This window comes from Staurois parvus, unplaced genomic scaffold (assembly GCF_062004578.1).
Source record: "Staurois parvus isolate SC_StPar_1 unplaced genomic scaffold, SC_StPar_1.0 ptg000249l, whole genome shotgun sequence".
In the NCBI taxonomy this organism is placed as follows: domain Eukaryota; kingdom Metazoa; phylum Chordata; class Amphibia; order Anura; family Ranidae; genus Staurois; species Staurois parvus.
This window is the reverse complement of record NW_028318045.1, coordinates 10,369,829-10,390,926: the sequence shown is the minus strand read 5'-3', so window position 1 is coordinate 10,390,926 and position 21,098 is coordinate 10,369,829. Positions and strand designations below refer to the sequence as shown.

The 21,098-nt window shown below is 39.5% G+C and overlaps 1 protein-coding gene across 2 annotated transcripts in view; it reads right to left on the bottom strand.

The window, feature by feature from the left end:
- The window catches only part of WNT7B (Wnt family member 7B), a 216,927-nt gene that overhangs the window by 87,071 nt on the left and 108,758 nt on the right, over positions 1–21,098 (bottom strand). For both annotated transcript variants that reach the window (XM_089680762.1, XM_089680761.1), the window contains exon 2: positions 1,083–1,309. In XM_089680762.1, coding sequence (XP_089536888.1) covers positions 1,083–1,309 — 227 coding nt within the window. The remainder of the gene's footprint in view (positions 1–1,082; positions 1,310–21,098) is intronic.

Sequence of the window (21,098 nt, the reverse complement as noted above, 5' to 3'; positions counted from 1 at the left end):
TTTCAGATATTTATTTGTAAAATATTTTGAAAACCACTTATCAATTTCCTTCTACTTCACAATTTTATGTGCCACATCAAATCCCAATAAAATACAGCTACGTTTTTGGTAGTAACATGACAAAATGTGGAAAATTTCAAGGGGTATGAATACTTTTTCAAGACAATGTACATGCAAAACACAAAACTCCTGTAGAAGGAGCATCTTTTCAAGCCACTGTGCATGGATCCTCTGTTTATTTAGCGGTTTGCTTTAACTACTAAGTAGGATAATTGGGAAGGTGTTTCTTATAAAAAGCTTATACGTATGAGTAAACATCCTATATTCATTAAAACTAACAGACTGGTTCAAAAAAGCAGGCAGCACAAGGCCCCTACAAGACAGCCCTCAACTGGTGCCACTCTACCATCCTGCTATCCAGTGGGGCACTATACCAACCAACAGTGTCATGCCTACACAAATAATGCATGAGGATTGGTTGATCACTGAGGCTTGATTCACACACTTTCATTGTTTAGTGTGTTTTGAAATGAATTTTAATGCATTCCATTACTTTGTTGTGCATTTTTTTCACAGCAGGAGTTAAAAATACTTTATTTTTATACTTAACATGTGTTATAACACATTGTGACTTGTAGTAGAGCCTTGCACCATGTTTAAATGCAGCTTATTGAATTGTTACCCAGCGCACACCAACACAACACATTGATGTGAATTGGGCATATTGGAAAGAATGGATTTGACTTGTCTTCGCATTGGGCCTGCGCTAAGTAAAGTAGCCCAAGGCATGTAGTGCGAATGGCCCTTATGGTACCAGCAGACACCTTATAAAACCTTCCTCTCTGGAACATTATCAGTTCAAGCCTAAATGACAGGTTCACTTCAATAATCAGCCCATTCAGTGAACTCCATTTAGTCAACTTCTGTTTTAAAGCTTACACTTATTCCACAATCATTTAGAAAGCACTGCAACTATACACCAAGGCAAAAAATTAAACAATCTTGACTGATGCCAGTTTTGACAAAAAGAAAAATAGATAAATGTATTGCTATTCCTTCCATATAGGTAATAAACTGCTTACCTACTCGTAGCTCTTGTCCGAATACTGTCCTCTCTCCAAGCGCTGAGCAGTTCCATCGGGAGTAGCGGAACTGATACTGGCATTCATTGATCCCCATCTGTGCCCCTTCTCCAATAACTATAATAGCATCCGGGCGGCTCTCGCAGATGGCTCTTTGCCGAGGCGCCAACCCTGGAATCTTGTTGCAGATGATGTTTGCTCCCAAAGCCACCACGGATGACAAAGCTCTAGAAAGAAATAAAAAGATATAACAGAAACAAAGGCAAATTCTGTTCAAAAGACATATAAACATGTAAATATGAAATAATAAAAAATAAAAATGTATACAAAAATGTCATAAAATCTTTTAATTAGTATTCTCAAGTTACATCTAATTTATTTTTTATCCTATACTATATTTGAGTTGACCAAGTTCATAACTAGTTTGCTTAAGTTATAAATATTATTATTATTATTATTATACAGTATTTATATAGCGCCAAAGGGTATGCTCAGCACTGTACAGTAGCAAGGGGGACAGAACATGAGACAAGACAGTAACAATACAATACACGAGGGGTTCGAGGGCCGTGCACTTTTGAGCTTACAATCTAGGAGGGAGGGGAAGGTAGTTCAGGAAGAAATGGCTGTGGGGGATGGAGTGGTGGGAGGAGTGGAGGAGGTTAGTTGTTAGGTGAGGTCAGGTGTTAGGTGAGGTTGGGGTAGGCTTCACTGAAGAGGAGGGTTTTCAGGGTGCGCCTGAAGGTGAGGAGGGTAGGTGACAGTTTGATGGATTGGGGTAGGGAGTTCCAGAGGATGGGGGAAGTCCTAGAGAAGTCCTGCAATCGGGCATGGGAGGAGGAGACCAGGCAGCTAGAGAGTAGGATATATTGGAGGAAATCTATAATATGTAAAAAAAAAAAAAAAGTAAAATGTAAAAACATCTTTACTTGGTATTTGGACATTTTTTTTTCTTTCTAGTGATTGTTTATAATTATTTTAAAGAAGGCACACAAAAGAATAGTTGTACATGTGGACGTTTCCATATATGCAGATTATGCAATGTAATACAGTGAGTTAATATTGATAATATCAATAGATGAAAGCTCATCTTCCACATATGATAACAGATGATCATTAACACCCAAAATAACAAATTAACAATCCAATCCAGTAAATCCCTGAGAGGAGAATAAGAAAAGGAAAAGAAAGAGCTGAGGAAGAAAGAAGAGCCAGAGGACAGAGATGTACCACAACCCAGATCAAAGGGAATGGAGGGTGGTTTCCAGGATCTGGCTATGGCTATCCTGGCTGTTAAAATAGATGAAGCAGATCAGCCTTTTGGTATGTCTCAGTGCCTCCTGGATGGGTTCATAAAAAAGAGCTTGCCAAGGAAATTATTTAAAAGTAATCTGTGTCACAGAATAGGTAAATTATAAACTCTAATCCAACATCTTCTGACTTTTGGACATGTCCACCAAATGTGGTATGCAATCCCCTCTCGTCCAGACCGTCAAAAACCATTAGCGGAGGCCCCTGAAATATACGAGGCCACTCTCATCGGTACCATATACCAACACATTAATACACTGAAATTCACCTCTACACTAGAGGTATTTATAATAGATTTTGCGTTTGGTATTTGGACATTTTTAAAGATATATTATTGTATTATTCAAATATTTATCTATCTATCTATCTATCTATCTATCTATCTATCTATCTATCTATCTATCTATCTATCTATCACAATGTCCATATCTATCATGTCTCCTTCAATAGGTTTTCATTCTCCAGCAATACCTGTAGCACGTATCCAGTCTCTGGTCATCTCTTCTAGTATATATGCAGTCTGACAGTTTTTTTTCATGCTTTTAAGGACCGATAACTTTTCCGAGCTATAATAGCCATTTATGATAATATAATAATAATAAAATTAAGGGTCCCCTGTCTCTATAATCTCCATTTGAAAGCCAATAATTCTAGTGATACAAAATCCTAATTGTTTTCAGAGCTATTTTATAGAGATTCTCAAACTGAATATACATTAATATTATCCAAATGTATTTGACAAATTATGCACAAATCACTGTGTAGTCAACTCTGAGGATGGGCCCTTTGTGCTTATGGACCCCACAGCAGTCATAGACACATTCTATACTAAGAACCATATAAATAAAAAGTGGCATTCTCTGCATCACTTTTTCTTAACCCATCTCAGCCAACGATTGCCAGGCAACTTTTAGCAAAACGTAGCAAGGAAGGAATCCCGAGATACTATCTTTCATAGTTTTGAATATTTCGAAATGATTAGAAGAAACATGTGAAGAAAATTTAGAAAAATGATGTAGCCTTCCGAAAGAGAAGGTGTCAAAGACAAGGGGGCTTCTGGAACACTTGACAGTTATGCTCTTTGATGTAACTTGTATGTTCAGAGCATTGGGCCTCCTGTATGTTTCTGAAGATGAAAAGTTAACAGAAGTAAGTTTAAACTGGTCAGGACCTTGGAGACAGCTCTAAAAGGACATGAAGGAAAAGCGAAAAGGTGAAAAACTATATTTGCAAACTCACTTCATTTACCTAGACATATTGCAAGAGTGAATGTGTTTAAAAAGAACTTTTTGTTTAAAATGCACCTGTTATCAATTTAAATCTTTTAAAATGAAAAATCTCTTCCTAAGAAGAGATACTGCAAGATACCAGCCATTGCCTTTATTGATCAGAAAACTCTCAGGATGCCCCTCATAAAGATTACGTAAAGATCACCTTGTAAAACAAGCAATTCAGTTTAAAATAGAAATGAAAGGCTAAACAATTTTGTATACATATAAAAACATTATAAATACTTTGTTTTCCTTTTTTTTTTTTTTTTCTTACAAGTGATCACATTCCCTCAGCTGCATAAGGAGCCCGGAGAGGAGAAACAGCAGCTCACTGATCTTCCCAGTGAATGGCTGTTTGGGGGGCTTGTCAGTATATGCCTGATCATTGAAGAGAGCAGGCTGGGTTCTCAGCACAGCTTGAAAACTGACCACGCTGTGCTCTCCTGCCTAGTGTGGTCAGTTTGTAATAGGAAAGCAAGCAGACTGACAGGAACACCAGACATTTCACACAAAGGAAGTAATACAAAAAGAGCAGTATACTTTTTCATACAAGTACATGGTACAGCAAGTACAAATCAGGAATATGAAATATTGGGTTTACATATTCTTTATCTTTGTTTATACCTGGGCCTGAGTTCATTCGTTTTTATGTCATTTGTCTATACCCCGGGCAGGAGTTCTCTCGTTATTGGTGGATGCCATTTGATGTCCTCCCCAGTACGTGCCTCGTGGGGGCCCACAGACTGCATTGCAGAGCGGTCTGTCACCTTCTGTGTCCACCAGACTGAGTCAATGACAGATCACTTTGCTGCCGATAGCATATGATTGCTGTGACCAATCACAGCAGATCACATGATAATTGTACACAATGGATGGCTTTCATTCATGCCATCCATTGTCTAATATTGTGTTGCTTGCTGTGATTGGTCACAGTGATCACATGGTACTGACAGGGTCAATCACAGCCCATCTGTACCTTGTGATTAATTGTGGCCAATCACAGCTAATCAGAACAAAACACACTGAATTAATCAATTTCATTCAGTAAAAATTATTGTTTATAAAAGTTTAAATTCACTGTTATAAGCAATCATAAGGTGTAAAAAATAAACCTGATCACCCCCCTACCCCAGAGCAGTACCATGTTACTATGGTAACACTGTATTGCTCTCGTCACAGTATCTAAAAGAATAGTAAAAAGAAAAAAAACAAATGTAATAAAAAAAGAAAACAAATGTACCGAACTGATGACAGTATAAACAAAATAATAAGAATTTAATTTGGGTACAATGTTGCATGACCACAGAATTGTCATTCAAAATGTGACAGCTCTGAATGCTGAAAATTGCCCTGGAAGGAAGGTGGTGAAAGTGCATGTCAGGGCAAATTTTTAAAAAAATCTGTGTATCTGTCCAGTACATGTTGATTTTGACATGAATTATCTCTTTGAATACCCTGCAAGTACAGACCTGTTGATCTTCCAGAAAAGTACTGAGCCCCTAATTTCCTCTTGCTAAATGACACCTAGGGGTTTATTTACTAAAGCTGGAGAGTCCAAAATCAGACTCCCTTCTGCATAGAAACCAATCAGCTTCTAACCTCAGCTTGTTCAATGAAGCTTTGGCAATGAAACCTGGAAGCTGATTGGTTTCTATGCAGAAAGGAATCTGATTTTGGACTCTCCAGCTTTAGTAAATAAACCCCTTAATGTCCTTCTGAAAATGGAAAAACTGGAAAAACTGGAAATGGAAAAACTAGGTGTCAGCCCTCTCTGGTTGTATTTTGTTAAATTAATGAATCCCTCCCATCCTCATAATATTTACAGCACAGAGACTAAGACTAGGAGGATCCCCTGAGATAATACAGTAAGTGTGCACAGGATAGCTCGAAATCCATACCACTATCAAAAGGTATTTTGTGCACTTATTGAACAGGTATAACAATACTTTTAATTGTACATTTAACAGATCCAAAGGCAACAAATTGTTGTTAGGGTTAACATATACTTTAAGCACATACGTTAATTCCCTCTAACTATCCTCTTTCTATCCAGTGACAGTTCTGCAGTGAACAATAAGGACACTGTTATTGGATCAGGGAATGGCAGTTAGCAGTGCTTAGCTTTAAAGGCTGGGAAGCCAGGCCATCTTTGCTTGGACAATTTATTTAAAAATTAAAAAAAGGCAATAGGTTAGTTTTAGGCCCCACTAAAATTCATCACATGATCCTGGAAATTGGAGGCACAAGGACACCGTGAAGAATTTGTTTAAAGATGGCACACAGCAACTAACTGGATTTCACTTTTGTGGAATCAGATTTTGCTTCCTGCACTTTTCCTTCTTAGACCAGTCCAAGCCTCTAGCCACCTTTTAAGCCCCTTCCAGGTCTGACCTGGAAATTGCTGTCAGTTAAATATTTTAGGTGATTAGTCTCTCACTGGGGATAAAGATTACAGTGCTCTGTCTCGACGGCATCTTCAGGTTTTGTTAAGCAGACGAGGTGTGGGGGCGGCCATTTTGTTCTAAGCACTGAAGCCTTCTGTCTGGTGCTGAAGAAACAAGCAATATTTGCAGTGGAAGGTAATGCTATGACAACATAGTCTGAGAAGAAGCTTAATCCCCCATGTCCTTAAAAGCCACCTACACTGTCTTTTGTCAAGATACAGGGGTATCAAACTGATACATGTTTAAAAGTATCAACAGTCAGCATGGGTCTGATTTACCACAAATGTCTCACAGTAAATGGCGTTGTTCATAGCAAAACGTTGGAGTTTATCTGTTAAATGTCTAAGTTGATTAAAAAAAGAAGTTGATTCCTATTGTTACCCAACAGACACATTTAATAAACAAAGAAAAAGTTGACCTCAGAAATACACAGAATTGAACCATTACAGCTGTACATATATGCAAGAATCTATCATTGTGTAGGCAGATGAAATAATTTTCCCTAAGAAAGATAAAGATGGCTGAATTTGAATTTGTTTATATCTGGGGGCTGAGTTCACCTGAGTTTTTCATGGCTAAAGGCTGTCTAAGCCTTGTCTACATAGAGTTTGACTTTTTTACTAGTTTTACTATTGTGATGGTGTCAGTCGCAAATCACAAAACAAAAAATATTGGATCTTGGGAATTCCACCAATTAAGCACGTGCTATCCACAATATAGGTGAGTGGGTGTCGCCAGAAAAGAATATGTATTATGAAGGAGGCATTGACATCACAACAGCTACCGTCCAGAAATAATTTATAAATAGTATAAAATATCACAGCAAAAAAAATGTAAGTAGCAAAAAGAATGAGGATCAGTGCCCACAAAACCCACTCTGATCCCCCTAAGAGCCCCGGAACATCATAGAGGTGCTGGAGGGTCTATTGATGCTGGCAGCTAGGGAATCTATTGTTGCTGGGGGGGTCTACTTTTGTTAGGGGGTATTATGTTTCTGGGAAGTAATTTGCTGCTGGGGTGGATCTACTGTTGAGGGAGGGGTCTATTATTGCTGACTGCTGGAGTATCTATTGAAGCTAGCTGCTGGGAGATCTGTTGTTGCTGCCAGGGACCTATTTTTGCTGGGAAAGGTGATCTGTTGCAGCTGGGGGTCTCTTGTTGCCGGCTGCAGAGGATCTATTTTATTACTTTTTTTGTTATCATTAATATATTCTATACAAATTACTTAGCAACATAAAATGATACTTGGTTCTGTGTTCTCTAAAAGGGGCAGTACTGGGAGGTGGGTAGGTGGTGGGGACAATGGGTGATTCAGAAGGGGAAGTTCCTGCACCTATTAATGTATTTATTTACTTGTAGTAAATAAATACATTAATTTAAGGCCATTAAACATTGCCTTTAGCAAGTCAGCTATATGTGCACTTACTCTTGCAGAGAAGGCCCATTGTAAATCTGGGTATCTACAAAAACCCCAAAACAATTCCCAGCAAGCACAAACTCCTAATTAGGGATGAGTGAAATTGAGGGTTTTATTTCCTCCAAATGTCTGGGAAAACTGGTTGATTATAACAAAATCTCATAATTTTGGCTAAATGCATTGAAGTCACCAGGAAAGGCAGAATTAAGTATTTTTTACAGTTTTCAATGCTGAAATGTGCTTTAAAGAGTTATTCCACCTTTTGCAAAAAAATAATAAATGCATTCAGATCGATTAAAAAAAATGTGAACTTTTTTGCATTGGAGCCTCCAAGTATTGCAACCGTGATCAGTGGTGCAGGTTATTCCTCCAGGCCCTTGTATTCCACTTTTACTTAACGGAGATCTATGAGCCCCTCTGGTGAAACTCTATCACCACAGATCCCTGTGAATGTATGATGGCAAAGCTGTGACAAGTTAAAAAATGACAATAACCTGTGGGGGAAGAAATTCCTGGATTCAGTAAAGGGGGGGGGGCTGTTTTGGGGGTGCAGACTTTGCAGACATTGTTGCATGTTATAACATTACTATGGGTTGATTTATGCAAGCTATATTTGGGTTGTTTTTTTTTTTGTTCAACCGCCGGGTTGAAATTCAGATGGTCCCTGCTGAACAGGCTGAATTTTGATCCATGTATGGCTGGCTTTAGTCTTTATATGGCCTATAAGCTTCTTTCTCCAATCCTGACCCTATTCTTGTGCCAAAAATGCCCCCTCTTTATTTTACACTTTTTACATAAAAAAAAGACAGTGAACAAACTGAAATTAAAACAAAAATCAAAGCAACAATGATTTAAAAAAACACAAATACAAATAGCAAGTGTCCCCAAACTTTCTAAACAAAGGGTCAGTTTACTGTCCTTTAGAGATTGGGGGGGGGGGGGGACTGTGGCCTTTGGAAGAAGGAAATGCCCCAGTCAGTGTAAACAATTCCTCAGGCTTGGTGGTCAGTAGCAGTAAAAAAAATTATGTAGCGCTTGTGGTCAGTAGGAGGAGAATAGTGCCCTATAACTGGTATTGATGGGAGGAATGGTTCCCCATCATTGGTGTCAGTAGAAGGAAAAGTACACCATTATTGGTTCTAGTGGGAGGAATCGGGTCCCATTGTTGGTGTCAGTGGGAGGCCGTATGCCCCACTGTTGGTGTCAGTGGAAGGAATGGTGCCTCGTATCAATGAGTGGAATACTGCCCCAATGGCTGGATAAAGCATAGGGTTTGCGGGCTGCAGTTTGCAGACCACTGATATATAGGATAACAACAAATTAACTGTACAGATGACATTTCACAAGGAAGATGTAATTCAAGCTGCTACATTTTCAACATTGCATGTTATGACCACCATAATAGAATAAAATTTGCTAGTGTAAAATAAAATTGAATAAATGATAATTTAAAAAAACAGTTCAAGAGGTTTAAACACTGGTTAAAACACCAGTATGTAAAATGTTCTGTCAATGAATGAAGCGTAGTTACCATGGTGGATCAGCTCCTACACTAAATCCCCAAGATTCCAAGGACAAGACAAGAACAAGACTATCCAATTGTCCCATCAACTCTTTATGTAATTTAATGTTATCTGTAGTAACAATGGCTATTTATCAAAGCGTCTGAATATTTGTTGCATTCATCCCCTTATTTATTCTCTTGCTGCCCTAAGGGAGATTACAATTAATAGTCTAATTGATTGGTTTGGGTAAGAAGAATTCTTCATTAAATGGTAAAAGTATATTTCTTCGCACCAAACAAGGCAAGGAGGTGGAAGGAAACTTAGACACATATTATCTAATATCCATATCCATAAACTGATACTGATGTGAAAAAAAAAATTCACAGGTAAGTATATAACAAATCCAATGGATCCAAAAATAAGATGTATAAACTAATTAAATAGTGGCAATGGATGAAGTGATGTTTTCCAACAGTGAGACGCGATTTCCTACTTGTAATATGGATGAAAAATACCAACTGTCATTTCACTGATATAATGGCCTATAATCTACAAAGTATACCTAAAAACATTTATTATTTTGAGTACAGAAGACAGCTAAAACTCCCTTAAAAGCAGTTACGTCTCCCCTGCTAAAATAAGGACAACCCCCCCCCCCATGTTAGGCGCCTCTCACAGGGGGGCGGACCCACCTGCAATTTGCTTGCTCAGCAAGGGACCTGTCTGTTGATCCCCCACTGAGCAGGCAGATGACAGGTCCTTGTCTGCTCTGCTCTTCTCTATGGGCGGTCGAATGTAAACGGAACACATGTCTGTTTACACTAAGTGCCATCTGATCCGGATCAGATTGTAGGCAGAAGTAAACGGACAGATGTCTGTGTACACTGGCAGCTCCATACAGGAGAGTGGAGGTTCCAATTGGGTTAGCTTGAAAAATGAACAGGCTGTCCGGACCATTCGGAACATTTGTGTGAAAGGGGCCTTATGAAGATAAGTAGGGGAGAGTAGTTCTGTAGTTTAGCAGGGAAGAATTGGGAAAGGCTGAAAATATTTTTTGCGCAGACATATACTTTAAAGTGTACCTAAACCCAAAGCCAAAAATGTAATATAAATGTCACAGTTTATTAGTCCTTGGTGTGAGGGCTGCAATGTTTTGTTTTTTGTTTTGTTTTGTATTAGCTACCGGTAGTTTCTTTTGCTTTATTTTCACCTGCTGATCTTGTCAACATCACACTTCCTGCCTTGGGTAGCTATGTCACTCCTCCACTGTATCTATAAAGGAAGTCATGGTTGTCACCCTAGGCTGCTGTTCTGATATTATTATTATACAAGATTTATATAGCGCCAACAGTTTGCTCAGTTTGCACTACAAACATGCCAGTATCTCTTCAATTCCATTACAGGGTAGGAAGGACAATTGGTTGTTTACAGAAGATAGCTGGGAAGGAAGATATTCTTCAGTGCAACTCACAGGAGGTTACAAAGACACAGCATTTCTTGCAAGATCAACAGGTATATGCTCAAAATGTTTGTAGCCTGAAAAAAGCAAACTAATGCAGCCACGACATCTAAGGACTGTAAACTACAATATACAGCATTTCTTTAATTTGTATTTAATTATCCTTTATCGTTTTAAAGTCATTTCAACAGCATACATTATTTTACGATAAGAGAAGTTGTAGGGACACGTCTTAAACAATACATTTTTCATGGTAGATATGGCATATCAGTTGCATCATTGGAAGGATGAATAAATAACTTGAAAAATTAGATAACATATTAGGATAAATGTAAATATGGGTCATAAAGTCCCATAAACCTTTTTCTTCATGAAACAATATACAAGAAGAGTAGACAAGGATCTACTACTCTCCCAAGGCCACAATGATAAAAAGAAAGACAGAAGGAGAAGACCGTAGACGGGAAGAAGGAAGCCAAGCTCTCCTGTGCAGCACTGGGGGAAAACTAGCCTTGCGTACCCAAGACTAGGTTGTTATAAGGGGTGGCAACTGTCCTAAATCTCATGCAGCTTCTACTCCATGGATTTTCCAGTTGATTCCCCACATTGCTAGTCAGAATGTAACATAGTTTAAAGCAACTTTGTTGATCAAGCAAAAACACTCCCATGGCTGAGGCATTCTGATGCCTTTCAATCCCTGCTGGGACTTAAGCAGCTCTATGCTTAAGCCCCAGCAGGTGGCAAAATGCATCAGATAGAAGTGTGGGTGGAGTATTCTCATTTCTGCTGGAGCAATAAAGTTGTTTTTAAGCTTTTTGGACTAGCAGTGTGCAGTTTCACCTTTTGTACTATGCATGTTTTTTGGGGGAGTGAAGAATTCTGCATGTGGTGTGCACTGGTGGCTAAGATGAATACAGCAGAGGACCTAGGAGTGGTACCATGACTTTGGCAACTTTCCACTTGAGCTTTTATATTCTGCCTGAGAATTCACAGATTCACTGGGGTTGATTTACTAAAGGCAAATAGACTGTGCACTGCAAATGCACTCAAAGAGCAGTTGGAAGTGCACTGAAAGTGCAGTTGCTCTAGATCTGAGGGGAATCTGCAAGGAAAATAAAAAACAGCATTTTTGCTTGCACAAGATTAGATGAAAGACATAAACAGAGCTTTGTCTCATTTCATTTCATTTCTAATTTTTTTTTTAATTTCTTTTATAAAGCACTATGCTGCACTCAAGGCTACTTTCCAAAATGCATCAAAATGAGTGCTTTTATGTCACTCCGATATCACTAATAAAGTTTTCATGAGGATTTTGGAGTTGTCAGCTCTTCTTGCTTTTTGTATCTCACACTCTGGCATACCCACAATGTCCCAGTGTACTTGGATACCTCTGTCGAATACCGGCCAGACACTTCTCCTGTGAATCTCCAGGCCAGATCCTCAGTGAACCCCTTTTGAATTGGCTCCATCTCCTTTCAGAAAGTAGGCACCCAGCTCTGCCTAAGCTAAGACATCGATGAACTCCTGCAGAATTCAGATACTCTGCCCAGAAGGGCAGCAGCCCATCAGGCTGGGGTCTTCTCCTCCTGGACAAAAACCCTGTTGCTCCAGGCCACAGACCATGTATGCACTCCTCAGCCACCTATTGGGCATCATCTCACCCAGGGACTGGCTAAGACCACATGAATATTCAGGCCCAAGGTCTGCCTCTTCCAACCCACTACATTCTAGAATCCAGGGGAAAGCAGTTGAGCCTGCAGCCAATGAGAAAAGAACAAAACAGGCCGCACTCTCCTATTGCATTACCATAATAATAGGAAATGTATTATAAAATTACAAATACATACTCACAAACCAAAAAGGTCATAAAAACAGAGACAAAGAGTCAAAGTTGTCAATCACGGACAGCAGTGGTCCTCGGATGAAACTGCTAACGCGTTTCGGGAGACAAACTCCCTTCCTCAGAGCAATGCAGCCAATGAGACCCAGGACAGCCATAAATAATCACACACAACTGATTACAGAGGAGCTAAAGAACTTAATTTAACTGATCCTGACAAAAGAGAAGCAGTCTAGTATCTGCTAGAATATTTTTTATTGCTTGGGGTTGATCTGAAGAGGTTTTCTTTCTTAAAAACAGGTCCAGTTCTAACATTTACGTATGGCACACTTGAACTGGGATGAAAAAAATGTATAGGACACTTAACGATTGTCATTTAGTAATTGCAAAAAAAAAAGGGGGGGGGATGCACTACGTGCAAAGCACAGCTGCACTTTAGGACAATCCTCACGTGTACCTGAACAGTCGGGAATTTCCACAGACGAGGAGAAGAAAAAAAAAGCTTTAGACATTAAAAACACATGGTTAAAGAGGATTGTGTGATTGACTGCAGGAATTACACTGTAAAAACAGCGATGCCTATTGAAATGACTCATCTATGACAAGCGAATTCAGTGCCGCAACCACGAAGGTATACAACAAGGTCGCAGACAATGCAACATAAGATTAACACGGAGTACCTCCGCTCTTAGCTCTTGACTGATGAGAATGGATGACCCTGTTGTAACAACCAAACCAAAGCCCTTTGGATGTCTAGGTTAGAAATTCAATGGAATCTAAGGGCTTATTGAAGCTATGTTATTTAACCACTTCAAGTCCGGACACTTTCACCCCCTTCCAGTCCAGGAATTTTCAGCTTTCAGCGCTATCACACTTTGAATGACAATGGCACGGTCATGCAGCACTTTACACATATGAATAGTTTAGCATTTTTTTGAGACAGATAAAACTTTATTTTGGTGGTATGTATTCACCACTGGGATTTTTATTTTTTTGCTATATAAATTAAAAAGTTGAAAAATCTTGAAAAAAAAGTGTTTTTCATAAATAATCTTTCTTCATAAATCTTGACCAAAATGTATTCAGCTATCTTTTTAGTAAAAGAAAAAACAAGCCAAATTAGTTTATAACCAAAAATTATAATTTATTAAAAAAAATGTTTTTTTATATATTATTATTTATGGGTTTTTTTACATACTGTCACCCTAGCAGTACAGTGTCACCATAGTGACACTATACTACTTGTGGGGGGTGATAAAGATTTTTTTTTCTTTTTTTACACTGATTGCTGTTACACCCATAAAGGCTGTAAAAGCAATAATTTCTCCTTCTCTCTGGTTTATTCTTGCAGCCATTGAGTAATACTGTGCGAGCTGTGATTGGTCACAGCTTGTCACATGGTAAAAGGCTGTTGTGAATAGTCTTGTACCATGTGACCTCTGTGATTATTCACAGATTTCACTAGTATAAGCAATGATGTCAGGAAGTGACATCTTGTTTACTACTATTCATGTGATTGCTGATTGGCCAATCAGTGATCACATGAATCGGGACCTTATGCAGAAGAGCACATACAGGTAGTGAATGCGGGTGACATTTAGAAACGTCAACCCGCTCCTGCACTACTCCTATCAGGCCTTTTATGTACATGGTCCAGATGGGAAGTGGTTAAAGAGACCCTGCTGCTATACTATTAAAGCCAACAAAAATCTTCCCATAAGATTATATGCTGGCGCTATATAAATCCTGTATAATAATAATAATAATAATAATAATGTGCAATTAATTTATTTTATCCCTGTTATTCATATATGTCTTGGATGTATTGTCAGCACACACAGAGCTGCCACTCAAGTAACACTCTATTGTATTATAAAGGAGTTGCGTCCTGATGCTGGCCATGCCCCTGACAATGTCACCGATGACAAAACGCGTAGGTAGGAGCCAGAACGTGTGACGTCAACACATACCGGAACATTTCGGCCATCTTTATGGTTTGAAACATACCATTCGTATCTATGGTGACATACGTCACCATGGTGATCAGCTTTACGGGTGTTTATCCTTCCACAACTGGGGTCCAGTTTTGTTCCTTCGGAGCCATTAAGTGTCCAGGTCCACACCCTTCTTTTGGAATTCGCATTGCGCATTTTAACCCGTCCATATTTGGGGGTCATTTTGGTCTGATAAGAGGGAGAATTTTTTGGGTGTTGGTGATGGTGGGTCCCCTTTATCTCCTTGACCAGATTGAAGTATTTATGACATTATTGATGTCCCAATGAAGAGGGGCTTATTTCATCCTCATCATATATAAATTGGACTTCTATTCCATCTACTTATTTGCTATAGTTATTTTAAGCGCCACACTCCTATGTTTTTTATATTTTGTGTATTGTTGACTGCAATGCTGAGGTGGCTGCTTATGCTTTTTTATTGATTTATTATATATCGTAGTACAGAATTGTTTAAATATTTTTGTATTCTATTGTATTGCCCTTCACTCCTTCCCCAACAGCTACGTAAACGATTATGTAGGTAGGTGAAGGGAGGGGTAAATGAGCTGGGTCAGCACAGTCATTAATTAGACCTTCCCAAAGAGGGCTATGATTTGCAGGAGTAGAGGAAGCTGTGCTTGTAATTTAAGTCTTCTTGAAGCAGTCAAATTTGCAAAAATTTGCAAGTTCAAAGACACATTGCAAGTGAATAAAAAATATAATTTATGGAAAGTGAAAATGCTGCAAGTAATCAATGAATATACTTTTCCTGGGCTAGCTGCAATTTTTAGAGAGGTCACTGAGTCTTTTAGTTCCCGTTCACAAATCCCTTAGTGGGGATATGGGTTTTTGCTGCGCCAAAGAAGCTCAGGGACCAAATATTTGATTTTACGCACCCAGTTTGACAAGCGACAACTGCAGCAAAATCATGCCATGAAAACGTGAGCTATATGTGAACAGGGCCTTAAAGTGGTCATAACAAAGTAGATCACTTTCTATGTCATACCCTAAGGCTGTTGATGTGTGTAGAGGTGCAGCGGTGAATTGCTCATCCAGGCTAGACATCAAGCTCGCAAGGAAGTGCCAGTGGTAGGAATCTGTTTACAAACAATTTCATGTGACTCACCAAAATCTAGTGGCGTCATTCACTCATGATAAGAATTTGCTGAAAGTCAAAGTGATTGAGTCATTGCGTACAATTTGATGAATATGTTTGTAATCATTACACCAAAATTTGGCGTGACCTCTGCTAGTATACAATGATCCTGAAAGTATACAATATATACAATCAAACCACTTGCCCCCTACAGGATTTACCCCCTTTCCTGACCAAGCCATTTTTTGTGATACGCGCGCTGCATTACTTCAACTGACAATTACGCGGTCATACAATACTGCACACAAATTAAATTTATGTCTTTTTTTCCCAAGAATAGATCTTTCTTTCGGTGGTATTTGATCGCCTCTGTGGTTTTTATGTTTTTGCGCTATAAACAAAAAAAGACAGTCCATTTTGAGAAAAAACAATATTTTTGACTCTTTGCTTCTAAACATGTCCAGTAAAAAAAATAAACAAATCTAATTTCATCATAAATTTAGGCCAAAATGTATTCTGCGACATGTCTTTGCTAATACAAATCCCAATACGTGTAAATTAATTGGTTTGCGTGAAAGTTATAGTGTCTACTAATGGCGGTATCGATACTGGAATGTTTTGTTTTGGTTTTTGTTATTCTAGTAATGGCGGCTATCAGCAACTTATAGCGGGACTGCGGCAGGCATTCTGACACTGGGGGGGAACTGACTGTCACCGACATCTCCAGTGACATTAATACAGTGATCAGTGCTAATAAAAAGCACCAACAATGTACTACTGGTACTGTGCAGGAAAGGGTTAACATCTGGGGCGATCAATGGGTTAACTGTGTGCTGTTTTACTGTGTGCTGTGTGTGTTTTACTGTGTAAGCACGGTGATTTGTATTGCTCTCCTTTGCACAGCAATACAAAGCAGCATGCTGGAGCTGACAGGAGAGAGATCTGTACTGTTTGCATACAGTTCTCTCCCCCGTCAGTGTTCCTTGGTATATCGACAGGTGTCGGGAGGGAATCTCCGTCTGGGACCCGTTGATCAACAGCGTAGGGCGTGCGCATGGCGCATGCATGCCCCCTTCCCGGAATTATAAAATCACGTATATATCCGTGATTTTGCGCAGCCCTGCTGCCCTGTAGCAGTAGTTCTGCTACAGGGTGGTCAGGAAGCAGTAAACATGTTCATGTAATTTCAAAAGTAATTTTCAATATTTTTAAATCTGCAGCTTTCATTAAAAGATTTGCTGGTGATCTTGCCACTGTGATGGATATGGTAAAATGCCTATTTGGTTTCTTTTGAATATATACATTTTTCTATACATTTTATACATATCTACTTTTATACTTTTTCATATTTCTAAATATATATGTTGTGTGTATGTCTTTTGTCTGCTGGGCTTTGTAGTCCTCCTTACTAAAAGATGTTTGCTCAGCAATGTTTTCAACCCCTCCCGTCGAGCTGTGAAGATTTTGTAGCTGCGCCTGGATATGTGAGGGAGTAAAAGAGATAATGAGCACAACCAAGCCTCAAGCATCAAGTTCCTGCACTTTTCCCATATTTCAGCCAACCAAAATGTGCCTTTTAGATTGTGACTGTTTTTTATATATTAATGACGTATACTTTATTGTTCTCTGTGTATAAAAGGTTAAGCACCGCCCTGCAATAAACAGAGATGAGGAAGTGATTAAACTGAACAGTTGTCAGTGTGATAATTTTCCAGCGTGCACGTGCAATCCATTTCTCAAAATTAGGAACATCAGCAGACATCCAACCCTGAACCCGATTGTGGCTCACAACCCTTACACCATGATCTTGACAATTCTCCAGATCTCAATCCAACTGAGCATCTGTGGGATATGCTAGAGAAACAAGTTCTATCCATGGAGGCCCAACCTTGCAACCTACAAGACTGAAAGGACCTGCTTCTGATGCCTTGGTGCCAGATACCACAGCATATGTTCAGAAGTCTAGTGGAGTCCATGCCTCGATGGGTGATGGTGGGTGGTCATAACCAGGTGTACAGGCAGTCCCCGAGTCACAAACAAGATGTTTGTTCTTAAAGTGGAATAAACAAGTCTATAATAAGGATTACCTGTAGGTACTGTGAATATCTCCTAAAGTTTAGGAGATATTCACATTGTATGCAGCCGGTGACGTCACCGGCACATGCACTCTGAAGGGACGGCATACCTGTGCCACCCCTTAAGAGCTCCATGCCACAGCCAAAACTCCCGTGCAGGCACGCAAGAGTGATGTCATCGCGACTTGGCCAATCAGAAGGCCGAAGCATGCGAACCCAGAAGGAAGACCTGGTGAAGATGGAAGCCCTGTCAGCATGCTGCTAGAGGGCTTTGTTCTAAGGTAAGTACTTCATATTGTACTAGTATGCGATGTATACTAGCACATTACGCCATTGTCTTGCAGGTTTTTAAAGGAAAAAAAAAAGGTCACGTTTTACTAAATTATTTTTACGTTTTTTGGGTAGCATAGGAAAGGGTTAACACCCCTGTAATGTTGGTTTTGCTGTCTGAGGCCCTATTCAGAAGATTGCACCTCACTTTATAGCCCTGTGTGATTTAGAAAATTTTGGTTTGTCATGGAAACAAAGATTGATGATAAAGCTTCAGTGGAGACATCTCTTTCCTATAAGGGCTCATGTACACGGGGCGTTTGGAAAACTCTTCTGAAAGATGGAAACTGACTGCTGGAAAACGTAGGTTAAAAAACGTCAGTTTAGCCACATTTGCATACCGCGTTTATGTGTGTTTGTGTTTAGAAGCGTTTTTTAAAAGATAACCTCAGGAGACCTTGTCAAATGCCCAGAATGCACTGACAAATAATAAAAAATTAACTATTTTAGACATTTTGAGAGGAATAGAGAGAGCAGAAGCAGAGAGAGCAGTATGCGTTGAAATTACCTATCTTTTCTGGTTGTATTCACTATGGATCCCATCATGAGCATAATGCAGCACATTCTAACATTTTTTCCTTCATGCGAAACCTGGAACTGACTGTGCTGGTGTACTGGGTCCATTTGAATACATGGAAAACGCTTTGCATGCATTTCTGATGATGAAAAAAGGCTCTGGACAGCATCTGGACATGGAACAGTTAAAAAAACGCTTCTAAACGCAAATGCTTATAAACGCGGTTAACTGCGTTTACAAGCATTTACAAGCGTTTGAAATGCCTGAACATCTACTCCTGTACGCAAGTTTGGTGCGTTCAAAAAAACGACTGTAAACTCAACTACCTGTAAATGACTGTAAACGACTGTAAACGACTATGTGTACATGGACACATAGGAAAACATTGGGGAGAGTTCAGGGGCTGCTGAAAAAAATGCTGAAAAGCACCTGAATGTCAGTTTAGGAGCTGCAGTGTACATGAACCCTAACTCTTTCAGGAGTGAATTCCCCTTCCTAGGGGTAGATTTCCTCTCTCTTCCTGTTGTGTCACTTGGTGTGTATATATGAGTCATATGGAAGTCGAATGTATGTAACTCAGGAAATTGTATGTGATACACACAGGTTATCAAACTAAATGATATTCAGTTAGGTTTTACATCTTCCTATAGAAAAATCTACATATACAGTAGATATCAAAATATGCTCTACAACCAGAAAAATGACTGAACAGCAGACATCTAAAAGTGTAAGTCATGTCACAATTTAGTCACGGCAAACAATTGGAGTCATCACACAGAGAACTGAATAGCCACTAATCACCCCTACATAAAATCTGCATTTCATGGGGACATAGAGTCTGAACATTCTGTATTTCAGTTCCTGCTACTGATCCAGACAGCTTGCATCATTGTTATCAGATGCTGAAAACCAATTTATTGTAGTATTTTATGCAATATTGACATAGCTTGAACACATTGCATAAATAACAATACAGACTGAAATCTTCAGACACTCATTCCTTTTAAGTGACTAATCACCATCATATCAATGGCCAAGATTATAAACTCTAACAATTAACTTCTCTCATTTGGTCCCTTCAGGTCTGTTAAATATACCATTAAAAGCATATTATTTTCTCTGTTTGATAAATGCAAATTATATTGATTGATATATAGATAAATATGTTGATATTGATCCTGCAAGAAATCTAAGCTGATAAATTCTTGTTAGTTACATTGTTCTCAGATCTCTATGTGGACTACAGAACCCCTCCCCACTATGTTATGGAGATGAGGAGATGGGTTGTGTTCTGTAGTCCTGTCCTAAGTTGACAATGTGGTTTCTCAATAAATACAGTGCAGTAAGTGGGTATTGTTGCTCTAGGATAGGAAGTGTGTTACTGGCAGCATTGCCAGGTGAAAATAAAGGGCAAAAGAGCCTAAAAAACTAATGCAGACACAACACCTAAGGACTGGTAAGCTGCAGTATATTACATTACATACAAAATGTATGGCTCAAATTGCACCGCACAGAAATTGCAAGTGATTTGCACAGGAATGTGGTGTGGTTCCTGTGCGAATCACATGCAATGTGCCGCTTGCATCAGTGTGAACACGGGCTGAAGTAGATCTATGGCGTCCCATTAAAAATATGTGCTGTAGCTCTTACACTTATTTAGAATTGCATCTCTGCTAACAGATTTATCTTAGTCACCCTGCACAGTCCAGCAAGTACCTATTGAGCCTGCCAATAAAGTCCTAATGCAGCTTCTTGTGATAGTGTGGCAACAATGCTACACTGCTCCTGAATGCAGAGCAGAGCTGTCATCCTCATATAGGCTGGGCCTAATGGCACTACAGTAAGGGAGACAGAGGGCATGTCCAGGGGTGCTGCCCGAGGGCCCAGGGTCAATAGGGGGTCCCATGAGATCCCCCTGGTACATTTCATAGGCTTTTTTGTGTGTAGTTTGAGTGTGGGTGAGGACACAGGGGCCCCATGATCCCCTATTGCCTGGGGGCCCCATGAGTTGTCAGTCCACCCCTGGGCATGTCTATTAGCGTTGTCACTGCTGATTCACCAGGCTGTAGCCTAACAATGAGCAGCTGGCCATACCTGTAACCACCCACTCAAAGCAGAAAGCGCTAAAACCATAAGCCGCTAAAGCACCAAAAAGGTAACCAAAAACAACCTCCAAGACAATAGGATAAATATAGGTGCAGCGCTAAAATGGCGCTGCACCTATATTTATCCTATAACCGCCCACTGACTTCTGGATTGGCTGAAACTCTCCCACTGTGAGCTGCAGTGTCTGGGAGGGGAGTGTATGAGACACAAATGAAGGAGGATTTGGTAAAGGAAGTTTTTTTATTTGTTCTATGAAGCTTGTCTCTAAGTTATTGGACTTAGGAGCTGCTTAAACTGACAATGGGTCTGTAAACCTGGTCAGCCGTTTCTGAGATTTAAACATTCCTAAAAGACTGCCAGGTAAGTGACCGTTCTTTTTTCTGCTGCAGAAAAGCAATACAGCATGGCCACCTCCATTTGCCCAGCTCATGATTGGAAAATAGAGGAGCAGTAGCATACCAGTCATCTCTCTCTGCTCTCCTTCTGTCAACAAGTTCCTTGCTAGAACATATGCATGTAGCAGAGCCTAGTATCTGGTGGATCTTGAGGTTGTTCCTGGTATCCCACTTTCGATACATTAGTCCTTAGTGTGAGAAACATTGTGTCTGTGTGTGTGTGTGGTTTACATTCCAACAATGCTGAGGAAATCTC